The sequence below is a fragment of the Artemia franciscana genome, chromosome 2, assembly GCF_032884065.1.
Source record: "Artemia franciscana chromosome 2, ASM3288406v1, whole genome shotgun sequence".
Taxonomy (NCBI): domain Eukaryota; kingdom Metazoa; phylum Arthropoda; class Branchiopoda; order Anostraca; family Artemiidae; genus Artemia; species Artemia franciscana.
In genome coordinates, this window is record NC_088864.1 from 22,127,085 (window position 1) to 22,146,899 (window position 19,815).

At 34.3% G+C, this 19,815-nt stretch overlaps 1 protein-coding gene across 1 annotated transcript in view; it reads left to right on the forward strand.

Moving 5' to 3' along the window:
- Window positions 1-4: 4 nt before the first annotated feature.
- Window positions 5-19,815, forward strand: part of LOC136034602 (uncharacterized) — a gene marked incomplete in the record, with an annotated part of 33,169 nt that continues 13,358 nt past the window's right edge. Inside the window, 2 exon segments of the mRNA XM_065715875.1 lie at window positions 5-140; window positions 327-416. Coding sequence (XP_065571947.1) covers window positions 5-140; window positions 327-416 — 226 coding nt within the window.

The following is a 19,815-nucleotide window of genomic DNA, read 5'->3' on the forward strand; positions in this document are numbered from 1 at the left end:
GTCGATGATTCAAAGGAATGGAGATAAAACAAAACTGGTTGTCATGGAAGACATGTTGAAAGATAATGACATGGACTGGAAAAAATTTGAACTTTCTCAAGTATCTTATTTACTTATAATCATATTAGGCTTAGCTTACGGCATTCGCTAACTAAGAACTTTGCAGTATTTCGTAGATAAAACACGATTTACACTCCAACACAGGCCTCGTGAGCCTCGACAATACTTGTGCAAGTCATTAAGTTATGCGGACATTATGCCGATCTTATGATATAGAAAATATTTTCCTTTTTGTAAGACGTGATAGATTCGGTTCTGAAAATCAGTTCTAGCAAAAAAGGGATTGAGATTGACCCAAATCCCTGGAGAACAGACTGTTAAGGTTAGAGTCCACGAGGAGGAGACTTTAAAACAAGGTAAGTTAATAAGTGACTAAATCTTCTATCCTGCCCATGAACTTGCAGGGATAAGTTACTCTAGGGACGGACCAGGAAAAGAACAAAAAATATTATTGGTTTTAAACACAAATCACTTATACAACAAATACTCATAATATAAAAAAACGTAATTTCTCGTCGAAAAGCAGATATTTTCATAACTGAGAGATTTATTCACTTAAGGTTTTTCTTTCCGGCGTAAATTTCGTAAGTTGTATTTCTGCCGTCAAACTGTTTTAATGTTTCAGCGTAAGATGGCAATTGTACTATTAGTCAATAGTGATGGAAATTTCTTAGATTGAAACATAGGTTGAAAAGGTTTCAAATAGATGTGAAAAGGGGAAGAGTCCCATTTTTACGCGATCTTAGATCATTCCCTGCAAAGCAGTCTAAATAATAACAATATCCTGGCTTTTTGAATGGATTAAATGAAAAAAAACTAGTTTTTTTTAACTGTAAGTAAGGAGCGACATTAAAACTTAAAACGAACAGAAATTACTCCGTATATGAAATGGGTTGTCCCTCCTCAACGCCTCGCTCTTTACGCAAAAGTTTTTAATTGTTTTAAAAAGTAGAACTGTGGCTAAGAGTCAAACTTTAGTGTAAAGAGCGAGGGATTGCGGAGTGGACAACCCATTTCATATACGGAGTAATTTCTCTTCGTTTTAAGTTTTAATGTCGCTCCTTACTTTCAGTTAAAAAAACTGTTGTTTTTTATTTACTTTCTGAACGTTTTTGAATTAATGCATGTTTGATTTTGGCTCTCCGCACATAAATTATTAAAATGAAATTTGCATATTAATTATTTTTTGGCTAAATGGCTTTCTCATTATTTTAATCGGAAGATTTTGAGAAAAAAGAGCGAGGGAGGAGGCCTAGTTGCCTCCCTCCCTAATAGCATAAAAGCTTATCGCTCCTTACACGAACAGTTCGTTACCACGAACTGTTTGATAGATCTGAATGTAATGATCCAGTGACGCAGCATTTTGTCCTTTCAGTGTGAGTTACAGCTCTAGGCTTGGCGCAAAATTGCATGTAACATAAACCTTAAAGCTTCCGAGGATGCTTATTGGATCGTAAATTGAGAGTTCTAGTCCATTTTTCGTAAGTCATAAGTGATTGTAATTTTAATGAAAACAAAATTGTTTTTTATATCTGGTCCTTTTGTTACTCCCTAGGGCATATAATACATACTTTGGGGTACCTATTATGAACTTTCTCTGTGTATGCTCAATTATGCGTATGAAGGAATTTTTAACGGGGGAAGGGATTATCTGAGAGGGAATTGCTTGTAGGGGGAATTTTCCGGGGGTGAAACTCGCTCCCCTCAAAATAATGGGGGATTCATGTTCAGTGGGTGACTAACTAAAATATTCGGACATAAGTCGAACTGATTAAAATGAAATATACAAAAAGAAAAAGAAAACAGCTACTTCACTACCTGTTTAATACATTTATAGGAGTGAAAAGAAACAGGAAGGAGCAAAATACAAAATAGTTTCATGCCTCTAAGTAGTCTTTTTTGTAGTTTGTTTTCAATTTTAATTTTGATCAAATAAAAAAAAAATTAACTGAAAGTAAGGAGCGACATTAAAACTTAAAACGAACAGAAATTACTTCGTATATGAAACGGGCTGCTCCCTCCTCAACGCCCCGCTCTTTATGCTAAAGTTTGACACTTTCTCTCAACTCTACTTTTTAAACAGTAAAAAACTTTAGGGTAAAGATCGGGGCGTTGAGGAGGGAGCAGCCCCTTTCATATACGAAATAATTTCTGTTCGTTTTAAGTTTTAATGTCGCTCCTTACTTTCAGTTAAAAAAAAACTTTTTTATTTAATTTCTGAACGTTTTAGAATTAATGCATGTTTTGATTTTGACTCTCCGCAGACGAAAAATTAAAACGAAATTTGCATATTTATTTTTTTGGCTAAATTGTTTTCTCATAGTTTTGATCGAATGATTTTGGGAAAAAGGAACGGTTGAGGAAGCCTAATTGCCCCCCCCCCCCACCTTCAGTTTTTTTGGTTACTTAAAAAGATAACTAGAAGTTTTAAGTTTTTACAAACGTTTTTATTAGTAAAATATATACGTAACTTACAAAATAGCTTACGTAACAAACTTCTGTATTCGTATGTTTTTATTATGTATATGTGGGGTTTACCCCCTCAGCAGTACCTCGCTCTTTACAATAAAGCTTAAGTTTTGTCCCAGTTCCTTAAGAATGGCCCCTGAATCACAAAGGCCGTAGAAAAATGTTGATATTACTAAAATACTTTAGTGTAAAGAGCGAGGTATTAGGAGGAGGTCAACCCCTTATATGCGTAATAATTACTGTTCGTTTTAAGCTTTAATGCTGCTCCTTACTTTCAGATGAAAAAACTTTTTCATATTTATTTTTCATTTTTTTTAAATAGTGCTAGAAAATCCTGCGCTCCCTTCATGGAAAATTTCTTCCCACATGACAAATTACTTTATTGTAATAAAGACCCAACAAGTCCTCCTCTTCTCAACAACTCCCCCCTCCCTGACCAAAAAAATCCCTCTGAAAACGTCTGTACACTTCCCAGTAACCATTACTATATGTAAGCACTCGTCAAAGTTTGTAACTTGTAGCTCCTCCCACGGGGACTGTGGGGGAGTAACTAGTCCTCAAAGACATAGTTATAAGGTTTTTCGACTATGTTGAATAAAAAGGCTATCTCAGAATTTTGATCCGGTGACCTTGGGAAAATTGGGAGGGGGCCTAGGTGCCTTCCATTTTTTGGTCACAAAAAGGGCACTAGAACTTTTCATTTCCATTAGAGTGAGCCCTCTTGCAAAATTCTAGAATCACTGGGTCGATACGATCACCCCTGGGAAAAAAAACAAAAAACAAACAAACAAACAAATAAACATGCATCCGCGATCTGCCTTCTGGCAAAAAATACAAAATTCCACATTTTTGTAGATAGGAGCTTGAAACTTCTACAGTATGGTTTAATGATACGCTGAATCTGATGGTGTGATTTTCGTTAAGATTTTACGACTTTTAGAGGGTGTTTTCCGCTATTTTCTAAAATAAGGCAAATTTTTTCAGGCTCGTAACTTTTGATTGGTAAGACTAAACTTGATTTAACTTATATATTTAAAATCAGGATTAAAATGCGATTCTTTTGATGTAGCTATTGCTATCAAAATTCCATTTGTCAGAGTTTTGGTTACTATTGAGCCGGATCGCTCCTTACTACAGCTCGTTACCACGAACTGTTTGATTTGACTGCTTATTGTTGTGCAGAAGCGACACTTGGCTTTATTCTGCTTTTTCCCGTTTTTCCTAGTCCAGCAATTTTAGCTTGTTGCTAGAAAGTGGCAAGCTTATAACCTTCACGGTTTTATGGAAAGAGGGGATCCCATGCCAAACTGATGAATATAACAATAAGTTCGGGAAAAGTGCGTGTAATTCTTGCCTAGGGCCAAAAAGGATGGTTTCCCCTATTAATTGAGCTAGAACCTACAGTGCGTGAGTTGAAGTGGAGTTTCATAGTATATATTGGAGAGGACTATCTCATGCTTTCCTTCAATTGAGCCATTTTTTTGCTCTCGCCTGGAAATCTCCGTTCTAGAAGGTAAGTACCAGTTTCAAGTCGAAGTTTGACTAACCATGAACTAACACTGAAGTCTTTCTTTGATCCTTTCTAATTATTAATGTTCGCGATTCCATATGTGGTAAGAAGTTGTATTTCTGAAAAATTGACAGATAGGTTTTTTCAACTCAAATCAAGAGTCCTTAATGGGCTGATCAAAATGTATGAGATTTTTTTTTTATGTGCTATAATTCATTTGTGCTAAACACCATTTTAGAAACTTTTATGGGGTGACAAAACTCAGTTTCGTGGCATACATTAGAAAAAAAAACTAGTTTAAATTTAAGACAAGGGAAGGACATGCAAGTAACATAGGGAAACTCTGACTGGGTCAGTTTTGTGATGAGGGATTGGTATATATTGATAGTCCATGCACCTGTTACATGTTTACGATGTATTTGAGAATATAAAAAATTCTATTTTACATCCACTATGGAGAGGAACGTGAAAGCAAGAGTAAATTTTCAAAGCATGGTTATCTTCTTGGTTGAAGGGTTAGACACACCATGCTGACAACCTTAACGCTATGGTAAGCAACAGAACAAAAGATTTAAAGAAAATTATGCACAAACATATATGATACATCACGTATTTTGATTTAGCTCAATGCTCCCCTCAAAAATCTCTGAAAGCTTCGATTTTATATCCACTGCGGACAGGAACGTGAAAGCAAGAGTAAATTTTCAAAGCATGGTTATCTTCTTGGTTGAAGGGCTAGACACACCATACTGACAACCTTAACGCTATGGTAAGCAACAGAACAAAAGATTGTTGTCCAATTTTAAAGACAATGGAAGAACATGTAGGAAACAGCTGGCTGTTGTGCCTTGGCCATCTTTGCGATGAGGAGCTGTCATCTTCTTCTACTCAGTATACTATTATTTACTTCTGATATTGAGGGTACGAGAAACTAGTTCTTTATGTTAGCTTAGGAGAAGGATGTGCAAGCAATTATAGATTGTTAGAGCACGGTAATATCTTTTTGGTTCACGGGTTATATTTACTGTTTTGGATATTTTGATTTTTGATTTTAGAACTTTTACTGCTGCAACACTTTTGTTGGCAATGGCAACAATAGATTGATGCAACACTTCACATTGCCAAGCCAACGTAAATCGAGTTTGTTGGTTTGGTTTGTTCCACGTTTTTCTTAGTCATTAATAGTAATTTCAATTTCAAAATAAAAGGGGAACGCCCTTAAAATGGGTGTGATCTTTATGAAAACTTCTCTGTCAGATTCAACACGTCTGCATACCTCAAGAAAATAATAATTGTTGGTTTGGGTTTTATATCACCAGGATTTATGGTATGGAGTAAGCTTGTGAGGAAATGGGGATGGGGCTATTTCGAATGAAAATTTTTAATCTCAGTACTCTTTTTAGTACCAAAGGAAATATTGCAGGGTGAGGTGCGATGTTGGCGATTTTGTGCCATAATACGATGCTTTGGTCAAAAATGGGGCCAAGATACTAACGAACAAAAATTCTAAGACGGATGACAAGTTTTATTTACTAAAAACAAAATAACTTCCCAGTTTCTTCGCTAATACGACTTATTTGTATTTTCCGTCCCTAAACGCTACGTAATTTTTATTATTCCGTCCCTAAATGCTACAGTCAACCAGTAGTAATAAAAAATGAAAAGAAGTTCTCTCAGACATATGATTTTGAATTGAAAAGTCCGTTTTAGGTAACAAAAAGAACGTACATCCAAGTGCCTCTTGTGCTCACGAAATACGGTTTTGATCCGAGTACTGCAAAAATAACAGTGAAAAACCTTTTAGGGATAAAACATCGGTGAGTTTAAAACCGTATATTAAAATATTACACAAAATATCCAGTTTTCAGAAACATGATGTAAACGGTGACACATTTGTCCCGAAACTATATGTATTCTCCACAAAACGAAGAGGTTTTACAGTAAATAATTTGGTGGTTTTCTTTTAAATAGTGAATACTTGCGCACAGCAGTACTTATCAAACTGATTATCGAATTCTGAAGGGGAGCTTTGAAAGTTTTTTTTTTTTTTACAAGGGGGACTATTAAATTTTTAGCTTTGAAGGTTTGTTCAAAAGTATTTTGTTTTTCCCTAATCTCCAAACTGTTATTGGGAAGTATTTCAACAGGGCTGGCAACATTCACTTACGCAGCATGAGGGGGGAGGTTCATCCATTGCTCATTTTTAATCTTTCAATAAAGTTTTCTATGATTTTGCTAACTTTCATAGAACTTGCTTAATCATTTTTTTGGATAAGCAGAAAATAAAGCCTAATATTAATTAAATTAAAAAAAATTTATAAGTTTTACCATTAAACTTAACAGGAATTATCTTCATAACTCCCTCTCTCGGCGAAAAGCTCAACTTTTGACATATTAAAGGTTTATGAAATATAATTGACAAAGTTAGCTAGTAATCAAAAATTTTTTGTTTAGCTATTCCTTTTTGATGCATTCGTCCCCTTGTCCATGGTAAAAAGAAAAGAAACAAAAAAGAAAATTCTTGTTCGGAAATTTATTATAAAATGCCGAGTTATTTTTCGTCGAACCCTTTTTGTATTAACTTCACTCTTCATTTCCATGTTAAACATGCATTTTGTAATTTAATTGTTTTTAAGTTTAAATAAATATACACCAACTATCAAGGGGAAAGTCAAGTAATGTTTCTATGGGGAGGGGAGGAGACGTTGCCTTAAACCCCAAAGAGTACATCTTAAGTCCTTATTTTATAACTTTCATCGAGAAGTCGTTTAGGTAGATACTGAGGAAGGGGACAGTTCACTCTCTGAATCTCCCTTTACTGGAAGCGACTGGAAGGAACATATTAGGAGAGGTCATTCAATTTGGAAACTGAGAGGAGGGGCGGAGGTAATACCCCAATTTCGTAGATTTTTTCCTTGTAAAATAGAAGATCACATTTATTTGCTTAGGGGCATAGAGATGAGAGGGGTTTGGGCATACCCAAAGAGTGAAACATCCCCGGTGGATCCATCTATTAGATCCATGAGCAGCATTAAAACTTAAAATGAACAGAAATTATTACGCATATGATGGGTTTACCTCCTCGTAATTACTCTCGCTCTTTAAGCTAAAGTATTTTTAGTAATTTCAACTATTTATTCTACGGACTTTGTGATTCAGGCGTCATTCTTAAGGAATTGGGACAAAATTTGAGCTTTAGGGTAAAGAGTGAGGTATTGACGAAAGGGTGACCCCCCTTATGTACGCAGTAAAAACATACGAACATAGAAGTTCGTTATGGAAGTTAATTCGCAAGTTACGTATATTTTTACTGTTTACTCTTTACTTAAGTTTTTTACTGTTTTAAAAAGTAGAGTTAAGAGAAAGAGTCGAACTTTATCGTAAAGAGTGGGGTGTTGAGGAGGAAAAGCCCCTTTCATATACGGAGTAATTTCTGTTTGTTTTAAGTTTTAATGTCGCTCCTTACTTTTAGTTAAAAAAAAACTTCTTTTTTTATTTGATAACACAGAGATCAGTTTTGGTTCCAAGTGTCATAATAAAAACTTAGAGATAGATGTCGGAATTAAGGCGCCAAAAACCTCATGAAAATGGACCAGTTTCTAGTTATGCACCCCTTGCGACTCAAATTTTCATTCTTAAGCAATTACTGCGTAATCAATAATTTACTTATAAGAAAGAAGATAAAACTGAAAAAATTTAAAAAGAATTCCACGCAACTAAAAGCGGTATTATTACTTAAAACAAATGAAAAGTGTTCTAAATCTGATAGAAATTGCTTCCCTCTTCTCAATCCCTGCTTTTCCACTAAAGCTTAATGTTACCTTTACTGTAAAATTATTATAATATATCAAAATTATTATAAATTATAATAAACTATTATTAAAAATTATTATTAAAAATTATTATTAAAAAATTATTATTAAAAAATTATTATAATATATCAAAATTATTATAAAATTATTATAATATATCAGCTTGTTGGTAATTGCAAGTGTTTGATTTAACTGTTGGTCTTTGAAAAAAGTTGAGCTGAATTTTTTTACTTTTTAGACCTCTATTATGGAGCAATTACTTATTCTTGAAGTATTGTGATAAAGATTTCACCTTTGAAAATGTGCTTTGATTTTCTCAAAGCGTTTGTTAGACATAAGTGTAAAGACAAGAACGTATCCAGGATTTTTTGGGGGCAGGGGGGTGCTTTTTGTAAAAGATCAAAATTCTGTTTATGTTTATTTTTGTTACGTTTTTTGAAGTTAGAAAAAATTTCGTTGGGAAACTAATTGTTTTCGTTTCAAACCCACTAATCTCCATCCCTAGACACGGACTTGCGTAGAGAATAGGAGATTGACGAGGTGGAAGCCTTCCTAATACGAGAAAAACATTGTATTTAGGGATTTTCTTTCTGTTTTAGGTAGACATGTCGCTTTATTTGTTTCATGCAAAAAAGCTATCTTTTTGCAATTGTGCAATAAAAATTACGGAATCGTGGATCATCTTATTATGTTTGTTTGCGTATCTTTTTCTTCTGCTAATACACTCACAGTTGTGTCCCATTTTCCTGTGATGGAAACTACCCTTAGCCTGTAACGTACGTACAAATTTACTGGGCGAGGGAACTTTTCCAAAGAGTGTAAGAAAGAAAATCGGTAGATCATAAAGAAAGCGCAAACAATTATAGGAAAAAGGTTTGAAATTCGAGTTTTTCTGGGGGGAGGGCATAGTCCCAAAACCTACCTTCGTATTTATACCGTCCCTCAGTTCATTGAAATGGAATTATTAAATACACAAAATTTTGAATTGTGTCACCTTTCTGCTCCATCAAGCGTTTTCACCAGTACGTAATTAACTTTACTATATTCTAAGTCCACCCATTCATTGTTTGAATGTTTTACTCTTTCATGCTCGCTGTTCCGCCCCTAATTTGGAAGCTTCCTGTGCCTGATTGGTATACCATACGAACGCTTGTATTTTACCAGTTTAAGCATCAGTTAGTAGAAATTGATCGTGATGAATAGTATTGTTCTTAGACTTGTCTTCGGAACTGTGATCTCTTTCAGAGCGTTCACTTGTGGTGAGTTCCAGTCACTATATGCCCAGTGGTCCCTCACTGAGGGTAGTCCTCACTCTCAGTGAAAGGGAAATTTTGTAGCCCGGGTCGGTAAATATTTTGCGGTTTACATAATTTACTTACCAATAAAGTGAACATACCACTCGATACCTTTTTTGGTCAATGTTCCTATTACCTAAACAATTGTTTAGGGTCAGGAAACTACCGCAAACTCACCGTTATGGAGTTATTATATATTTGCACATTAGGGGGGTGGGGGGTAAAGCATAGCATATATTAAATACAGCAATGGTTGGTTTACGTGTTTAAATATATGCTATGCTTTACCCCCACCCCCCTAATGTGCAAATATCTAGCCCAAATTGGTTCCTAAACTACTACAGATTCGTGATTTCAAATATCCGATCAACGAAAACGGAAATGATTGCAATTATATATGGGTAAATACAAGAATATTTGGGCCGGAATAACTCCATAACGGTGAGTTTGCGGTAGTTTTGCAAGAGAGAAAAGATCTTCCAAAATTCAAAAGGCATCTATTAACAATAGTTTCATGACCCTAAACAATTTTTCAGGTAATAGGAACATTGACCCCTTTTTATGTTCTTAACGGATATTAATAATCGCTTCTATCACAAATTCAAATTTAAGCACTCTCTGAGCTCTTGAAAATGACCAAAATATGGGGGATAAAAAAACTTAAAACATTTGTCTCAAACCTTAAAACAGTGGTCTCAAACTTACTTTTTCAGTATAAATCCATTTATTTTAACGTTATATAACCCAAAAGCACTGATTTTCCACGATTAAGCTGGATAAACAAATTTTATTTGGCCGTTTATGCCGTTTTCTTCTCCCTTGACACCGAATTTCCAATTAAAGTATTAGTTTTGGTTGTTGAGGATAATACTACGTTTTCTCAGCGTAAAAATTGCTTATAGTTAGGTTAGTTTGTTTAGGTTAGGTAAAAAAGTGCTTAAATTTGAATTTGCGATAGAAGCAATTATTATATTTGCAAAGAACATAAAAAAATATTAAAAACATAAACATAAAAATAAAAACATAAAAGAACCTGCAAAATGCTTAATAATGGTCTTGTTGTCATAGAAAGTAGTAGTTATACATATGGGGTTCTCTAACAAGGTGAATCCAATGGTGTTATTTGCGTTAAGATTACTTTGTCTTTGTGGGTGTTTCCCCTCTTTCTCGAAAATCAGGCCATTTTTCTCAGGCTCTTACCTTTTGATGAGTTTCACAAAAATTAATGAGTTTTATGCGCTATGTTTTTAAATATATATAATTTGTTTCAAGTTAAAATACATTTTATAGCCTGCACAAAAAGCTGATTCTTTTGACGTTATAAAAACTATAAATTACCAGCTTAAAAAATGGGTTTCCTGAAGGAAGTGGAGTCAATTGATTGAAACTTTCACAAATGGTTCCAGAGCCTAAATTTTGCTTCGAGGAGGTCTTTCAAAGTATCTACCACCCCACTTCTCTCTCTTCAAAGGGCACTGGCTGTTCCTAAACTTAGACAAGCTTTATTCAATAGAAGTATAGGTGCTTACGTATTATAGCGACCAAACGTCGTTCTTGATCTGTAATGAAGCCGGTTTTCTGTGTCCATTCGGAGATAATCAGCTTCGCCTGAGCGATATAAAATACTATGTAGCTATATTTTAATTAAATACTTAATATATAGAAGTGGTTAGGTTAGCTTAGGGTTGGTTAGGTATATAATGTGTTGCATCCTGGGCGGCCTGCTTTCTATAATTCTCTGTTGTATTTTCCATAACTTTGTTAGTATAGTATTATATTTTCATCGTTTTTTGGTATATTTCATTATGATTAACCTAGCTTCACTTCTTTGGTGTGGTTACTGTAATATGTAATTACCAAAATGTAATCTAGGAAATATATCTGCAGCACAAATGAGGCCACAGGTAAACGTTTCCCTCACTCAATCTAGCAACTCACCGGCATAGTAAAAAGCACAACATTGATAATTTTATCCTCCTCCAAAAATAGCCTGTATTTTTAGAAATTTTTCCTTTACTTTAGCTGCTCCTCTTTCAGAAAACATAAGCTGCACATCCTTTGAAATCGGATTTTGGCTGAGTTCCTTTTTTACCTCACTTTAACTTAAAAAAAAAAAAAATCCACGCAAACTTCTGCTTACCGTTTTCAATTATATCTACCGTTCCTTTTCCAACTTTTTGTGCATGCTTGCAAAGTCTTCAATTTTCCCACATAATCTGAGAACCACTTCAAACTTCTTATGCCATATTTAACATAAAAGTATTTGATGGGAATTTTAGTAAGTATTTAAGTATTTTAGTAGTTAATTTTAAGTAGTTAAGTATTTGAGTATTTTATAATCTTTGTTGGTGTTGATGTTGGTAATTTTAGTTTAAATTTCTTGTTTTTAGCTCATGCAAATACAATCGCTAGTAAAATTGTTAAATAACAAATTATGTCAGGACAACACCGGCAGAAAAACACAACCTATAGGAAGAGAAGTGTAAACGATACTTGAAAGTTCGTGGGAAGGGAATTTGTAGCAAAATAACACTGAGACTTTTGATTTCCCCTTTAAAAAGCCCACTTAAAAGCCTACTTTAAAAGCCTTTAGCCCACCGTCGTGGTCTACTACTTCTCGTTTGACCCGATCATTGCTTGGAAAGAAAAGATTTAAAAAAGGCAAACACAACAGCCTTACTAACCGTACTAAAATGTGATTTAAGATGAGGAAGTGTAAATCTCATGCTTAGGATTTTTTACAATAAGAAATCGATTGGCTTGCTCAAAACTTGCTTTCTTTAGCCTCTCGTTTCTATTTTGATTAGAATTAATGTTTTGTGGGGAAAATTACAGAAATGGTACCTTCTTGTGTCACTTTTTATCACTTCTTAAAATGCATGGAAAGTGTGAAGTTTCGCTCAAATGGTTGGTTGTGTTCTATGACCAGGGGATCAATATTGATTAATCCTGGTGAAACATAGAAACAAAAAAATCCTCTTGTCCAAAACTGTGCATAATTGCTTCTTTCTTGCGTCTCTTGTCCATTTTTTTCTGTGCCCAGTATTCGGCCTCCCCTCCTTACAAGCGTATAGCCCGAGCTTAAAGTCCCTATTTGGATACATATTTAAAATTGGACTGATCGTTTGTACTTTTAAAACAATTGTTATTTTATTGATTTAAGCGTCTTATGATTGTGTTTCAACAGATTTTAAATCACGGCTTATTAAAACAAAATTCTGAATTTTATTATCAACTTGGATGTAGATAAAGCTAAATATAGGGAAAAAAAAAACAAGAATATAAAATGCGTAGGGATTGGTCGTCTTTTTGAATTAAAGACGATTGATTAGAAAAACTAATCACTTTGACTCTCGGATGGGATATTGACATTGTATTGTAAGACGACTACAGAGTCTGTCTCTGGGTTAGGACGATTCCTTTCCCGTTGAATTCCAAACATTTCTTTACCAAATAGGATCTAAAGAGAAAAAAGGGGGTAGCTTTTTGTTAGGCCAATTAGAATGAAAGCATTAACGATGCTTCTTTGCTATTTAGGGTTTGTTTGATGGAAAAAAATTATCAGGCTTACGTTTCAAGAACCTTAAGTATTTTCAGCCTTTCATACTTCTTTAAGCAGTAATAAACTAATATTTCAAAAATGATTTACTGAGTTGACAATGATTACTTCGTATTCTAGTAGATCTAAAAGAATGGTCTCTACACCATTTCCTTTGATGCATCTGTAAGGAGAGGGGGAGGTGTTTTTGATCTGAACTTAACCACTGAAATTCCATTTTTACGGTTCCTTCCACATTTTTCAGTTTCTCAACGAATATAATTCTTTATTTTTGGGGCAGGGCCTTTAAGATTTATAACAACCAAAATATTTACCCCTTTCCACATCGAATAAATTCTTAGTCATGCGCCAGTCTCTCTCCTTAGCTATGCTTGTATATGTATAATGCTGTACTTGTGCTCATACTGCTATATCTTGGAAACTATATCAAACAGTTCGTGCTAACGAACTGTAGTAAGGAGCGATCCGGCTCAATAGGAACCAAAACTCTAAAAAATTGAATTTTGATATCAATAGCTACATCAAAAGAATCGCATTTTAATGCTGATTTTAAATATATAAGTTTCATCAAGTTTAGTCTTAGCCATCAAAAGTTACGAGCCTGAGAAAATTTGCCTTATTTAGGAAAATAGGGGGAAACACCCCCTAAAAGTCGTAGGATCTTAACGAAAATGACACCATCAGATTCAGCGTATCAGAGAACCCTACTGTAGAAGTTTCAAGCTCCTATCTACAAAAATGTGGAATTTTGCATTTTTTGCCAGAAGACAAATCACGGGTGCGTGTTTATTTGTTTGTTTTTTTTTTTTTTTTTTTTTTTTTTTTTTTTTCCCAGGGGTCATCGTATCGACCAAGTGGTCCTAGAATGTCGCAAGAGGGCTCATTCTAACGGAAATGAAAAGTTCTAGTGCCCTTTTTAAGTGACCAAAAAAATTGGAGGGCATCTAGGCCCCCTCCCACGCTCATTTTTTCCCAAAGTCAACGGATCAAAATTTTGAGATAGCCATTTTGTTTAGCATAGTCGAAAATCATAATAACTATGTTTTTGGGGATGACTTACTCCACCACAGTCCCTGGGGGAGGGGTTGCAAGTTACAAACTTCAACCAGTGTTTACATATAATAATGGTTATTGGGAAGTGTACAGACGTTTTCAGTTTTTTTTTTTTGGTTTTGGGGGTAGGGTTGAGGGAGGGGGCTATGTGGGAGGATCTTTCCTTGGAGAAATATGCCATGGGGGAAAAAATTCAATGAAAAGGGCGCAGGACGAATGTGGTCACGTTAGAAAAAAACGTCAAATTAAGAGCTTAACATACAATGCTGGGTGTTCGGAGCCTCTCTATTATGGAGTATAATTTGAAAATAACACAACTATACGAGCGATAAAACATATATACCACAACCATAACTCAACTAACGAAAGAACTGCTAAGAGATAACACAACAATAAAGCGAAAACAGGTGAAAACTAACGGGAAAATAAACGAACTAAGAGGTGGAAGGGGCCCAGAGAAAAAATATAATCCTTTTTCAATTTTGAGCCTAACTTCCGCAAAGGAGTAATAATGTCAGAAGCCCCGAAATACCGAATTATTTTCTTTTCAAACAGTTCGTGGTAAGGAACTGTAGTAAGGGGCGACCCGGCTCAATAGTAAACGAAATTCTAAAAAACTGAATTTTGATGCTAAAAGATACATCAAAAGAATCGAATTTTTACGCTGATTCTAAATATATAAGTTTCAATTAATTTAGTCTTTGTCATCAAAAGTTACGAGCCTGAGAAAATTTGTCCTATTTTGGAAAAAAGGGGGAAACATCCCCTAAAAGTCATAGAATCTTAACGAAAATCACACTATCGCATTCGATATATCAGAGAACTCTATAGCAAAAATTTCAAGCTCCTATCTAAAAAAAGTGGAATTTTGTATTTCTTGCCAGAAGACAAATCACGGGTGCGTGTTTATTTGTTTGTTTTTTTTTCCCAGGGGTCATCTTATCGACCAAGTGGTCCTAGAATGTCGCGAGAGGGCTCATTCTAACGGAAATGAAAAGTTCTAGTGTCCTTTTTAAGTGACCAAAAAAATTGGAGGGCAAATAGGCCCCCTCCCATGCTCATTTTTTTCCAAAAGTCAACAGATTAAAATTTTAAGATAGCCATTTTGTTCAGCATAGTCGAAAACCATAATAACTATGTCTTTGGGAATGACTTACTCCCCCACAATCCCTGAGGGAGGGGCTGCAAGTTACAAACTTTGACCAATGTTTACATATAGTAATGGTTATTGGGAAGTGTACAGACGTTTTCATGGGGATTTTTTGGTTTGGGGGGTGGGGTTGATGGGAGAGGGCTTTGTGGGAGGATCTTTCCTTTGAGGAATATGTCATGGGGGAAGAGAAAATCAATGAAAAGGACGCAGGATTTTCTAGCATTACTATAAAGAAAACAATGAAAAAATAAACATGAAAACATTTTTTCAAATGAAAGTAAGGAATAGCATTGAAATTTAAAACGAACAGAGATTATTACGCATATGAAGGGTTCTAAAAATACTTTAGCATAAAGAGCGAGGTATTTAGGAGGAGATAAATACCTCGCTCTTTATGCAAAAATATTTTTAGTGATTTCAACTATTTATTCTACGGCCTTTTTTATTCAGGGGTCATTCTTAAAGAATTGGGACAAAACTTACGATTTAGTGTAAAGAGCGAGGTATTAACGAGGGTACAAACCCCCTCGTACACATAATAAAAATATAAGAATATAAAAGTTTGTTACGTAAGTTAATTCTTAAGTTACGTATATTTTTTGCTAATAAAAACGTTCGTTGAATATTAAAAGTTCTAGTAGCCTTTTTAAGTAACCGAAAAATTGGAGGGCAGCAAGGCCTCCTTCCCCACCCCTTATTTCTCAAAATCGTCTGATCAAAACTAAGAGAAAGCCATTTAGCCAAAAAAAAAGAATTAATATACTAATTTTATTTCAATAATTTATGTGCGGAGAGCCAAAATCAAACATGCATTAATTCAAAAACGTTCAGAAATTAAATAAAAAAAAACTAGTTTTTTTAACTGAAAGTAAGGAGCGACATTAGAACTTAAAACGAACAGAAATTACTCCGTATATGAAATGGGTTGTCCCCTCCGCAGTCCCACGCTCTTTACGCTAAAGTTTTTAATTGTTTTAAAAAGTAGAATTGTGGCAAAGAGTCAAACTTTAGCGTAAAGAGCGTGGGACTGCGGAGGGGACAACCCATTTCATATACGGAGAAATTTCTGTTCGTTTTAAGTTCTAATGTCGCTCCTTACTTTCAGTTAAAAAAACTAGTTTTTTTTTTTATTTAATCTTCAAGGTTAAACCGTGCTGAAACCAATCTTTTTCCAACCGGAGTTTTAAGAGTCAGAATAAGAGGGGAAATCCATTCACAAGACAAATATATTTCATAGATTTTTTTTTCTCCTATTGATTATTTTTACTTTACAAAAGAAACAGTCTACCTAATACTTTGGTAATCAAATAGTTCGTGGCGACGAACTATAAGTAAGGAGTGACATGGCTCAACAGTAATAGTGTTGCTCATTTCTTTTATTTGAAAAATTTATTCTTATTTCATTTCTGATTGTTTTTCAAATAATGCCTGGAAATACCCCCTCCCCCCAATCCTCCTCCGTCTAAACCCTACAACGCAAAAATAGAATACGAAAAAGAAATACATACGCAGCCCGCCGTAATGAGCTAAACATTCGGCATTACGCGTGCGCAAAGAGGCGAATTCATGAAGAGAGGTCTAGATTGAAGTGTTTCAAAAATCTTCAATGGAGATTATAGGCTTTTCCACTTCTGTTCATATACTTATGCTTTGGTTCTTCCTTTGCCAAAGGAAACAGCAGTCTACCTAATAATTAGGCAATAATCAAGAAAGAGGCGTGCCTCCATTCCATGTTTTCCCAAAGCTAAAAAAAAAAAATGGGTTATTCAGGGTGTTGAAATCTAAAGATTATCAAAATATATACACCGTAAGATGTTTGGAAAGCTTTATTATTGTTGTTATTTTTCTGGGAATGTCTATGAATAAGCACACAATTGCACATGAAACTTTAATATAGTTCAGAATTTTTCTCGGGGGGGGGGAGTGGTTTGAAGTTACCAGAAGTGGATTTCTGGTTTAAAATTTTCTGCTTTTCTTGTAAAGATGTACACTTCAGGTATGTGCCAAGAGTGTATATCTCCAAGTATGTACCAATTTTTACTCCGGATATGTACGCTGGTGAGGTTGCACTCTCAATCCAAATACATCACGATTTATACGCATTGTCAATATTTCTCGTTATTTTTCATGTAACTCGCCTATCAAACAATAGAATACACAGTAACTATAACCAAAAAGAAATTGAACAACACTGCAAAGTTTTTCGCACATAAGTAATGAGCGACAATTATTTTGTACAAGCATAAATTATATTTTATATGGGGTTGGTTATACCACCCCTTAAGCCCTCTGCTCAATGCTTTAATTTTTCACAGTCTTCACAGTCTTCATCTCAACGCTTTAATGTCTAACTTCCCCCTTTCAGCACATTCGATCCCTCAGGCAAAGTAGACAAAAAAAAATTAAATGATTGTTAATGTATACTGATTCTTATAAAGAGGGGATGGAGGGGAGTATTTCTCCTCATGTGCTGAGTTATTTCATTTCACTTTATTTTTCCCGTTACCTTTTACTTTCTTGTGAAAATATGTATGTTATTGATCAGAAAAAATGAGTCTATGAAAAATGCTACGGTGAACTTCTTTTCTCACTTTTTCGTCAGGTCTATTTTTGCCATATTGAACCACTTTTGAACCTCTTTGTGAACTTTTATTTTTAAGAATTAATAAAATTGGCCTAAGAAAAAAAATCTGGATGAGCCTCTTTTGTCACTTTCGTGTGCATTGAATGTTTCTCATATGAAAACCCCTTGCACCTTTTCGCATATATTTATCTCTTACAACAAAAGAAAACAACCTGAAAACACCATGATATTGATCACTTTCTTGCTATGACCATTTTTGTTAAGGAGGTTTACTCCTCTTTTATATAGCTTTTAGAAGTCCTCTCAATAATTCCCTAATAAAAGTCTTTTTTACTTTTTAGTCATGTGCATTTTTTGTCATATTATTAAGAGATAGTAAATATTAAATTCTTGTTTAAAATTTTCAAGTGTTTGAAAGGACTTGTACCCTGTTTTAGTGTGTCATGGCTCTTTCTTAGTCATAATAAGTAATTTCAAAGTGAAAAGTGAAAAATAGGAGATCAAACCAGATCTTTGTTACTAATTTGGTAAACATGGCAAGAATAACGAGTTGCAAATTTGCATATGGTCTTGTATAAACTAGTGAAAGCCAAAAAGGGAAATTTTAAGCATTAATCGTTTGTTTCTCTACTTTTGCCAAACATATTTCTTTACATATTTGAAGTTTAATCTCTTCTTGAATTGTTGTATCGAACTTAATATGGGTTACTGGAATAAAAGATATTAACTCACTAACCGGATTTGGTGTGTGCTCAGAATTGAGGCTCCTGGGCTAGTGCTTTCCCAGAAATATAGAAATCTGAATGATTGTACCTATAATGTCTTGTAGTTTTCATATAATTGGCTTATTTTTTGTTTTTGAGCTCTTGGTGCAAGATACTCTTTCTAAGCTAGCTGTAATAGCAGTAAAATAATAATATCATTTGATTCCCTTTTCAACGGTCTTTTCAAATATAATATTTGCTACCTTGACAAATGCATCTGTTTCTGTGGCTGTTTAGGCCTCTTTTACGCCCGGGGAAAAATTTTAATTAGCGCCCCACTTCCCTGTTTCCCAACAATTTTCAGGCCAAATGTAAACAAAATTTTCTTTTATTGACAAAAATTATTTCCAATTTATTAACTAATTAACAATCTATTTTTATCATAATTTTGATTTAATTATTATTACTTAATCAATTCCTGTTTTTTATTTAATGTTAATAATTACTTTTATTTATTGTTATTAATTACTTTTATTTATTAATTCCACCATCTGTTATTTTCGTTTATCATCCATTTATTATTTATTACTTAATTTTAATAAAAATAATTTTCAAAAATTACAAAATTATTATAACCATTAAGTTATTTTTTTATTTAGCGCCCTTGAAATGTCTACGTCTGAAGCAAGTGCCCCCTCTGCCCTCCCTTATAATCACCTATGGTCTAATCCCTCTATTTTACCTAATAGCTTTTGTTTACTTTTGGTTGTTACTTAATATGACTTGTTAGAGCCCGCTAGTAAAGCGGAGAAGTCTCGGTTGTAACCAAGAGGACACAAGGGTGCTACATAACATTTTAAGGGATTTCATTGTCTTTCAAGACGTTTTTCTCAGGAAACCCTTATAATCTAAAGATTCATTGTTCACTTTAAGATTTGAACCTAAGACTAGAGATTTCCCCAATGACCGGGCAAGTGTCTTAAGCATCTGTACCAGCAAACCATTCATAATCTTTTGATTTGGGAAATAATTCGTACGTTATCACCTTTTAAACGCAAGGAGAATCTCATGTCCTGCTTACGAGAACGATTAAATTGTTCACATGTTTCCAACCCTTTCCACATAACAGCGCAAGCATCCCAATGCTATTGATTTTTGCTCTAATGCATGTACCTGCCTATTACAGTGTTATTAATTTTCTAACGAACTTTAACTGTACATAATAATTTTATTGATAAAAACAAATTTACAAGCATTATTAAAACAGAGAAAAAGCAATTAAAAAACAACAAACGGAAAAAAACGTGACAAAAGCTTATAAAGGATAAAATATAAATAAAATAACCGTGAATTAAAGAAAGGTGGGAACCATAGCAAGCCATTGCAGGGTGAAAGGGGCTGGGGTTAGATATTAGAGATAAATTTAATCCGTATTAAGAGTTATTTCTGAGAGGTTTTAATTAAAATACCATGTTTCTACTGCTCTATTAGACGCACCTGCAAGAAAAAGAAACACATTTTTGCATTCAGTTATTTCTGAGAGGTCTGAATGAAAACGCTACGTTTTTTGACCCAAGACTATGTATGTTTCACCCCACCGTGACAATATGTGGCTA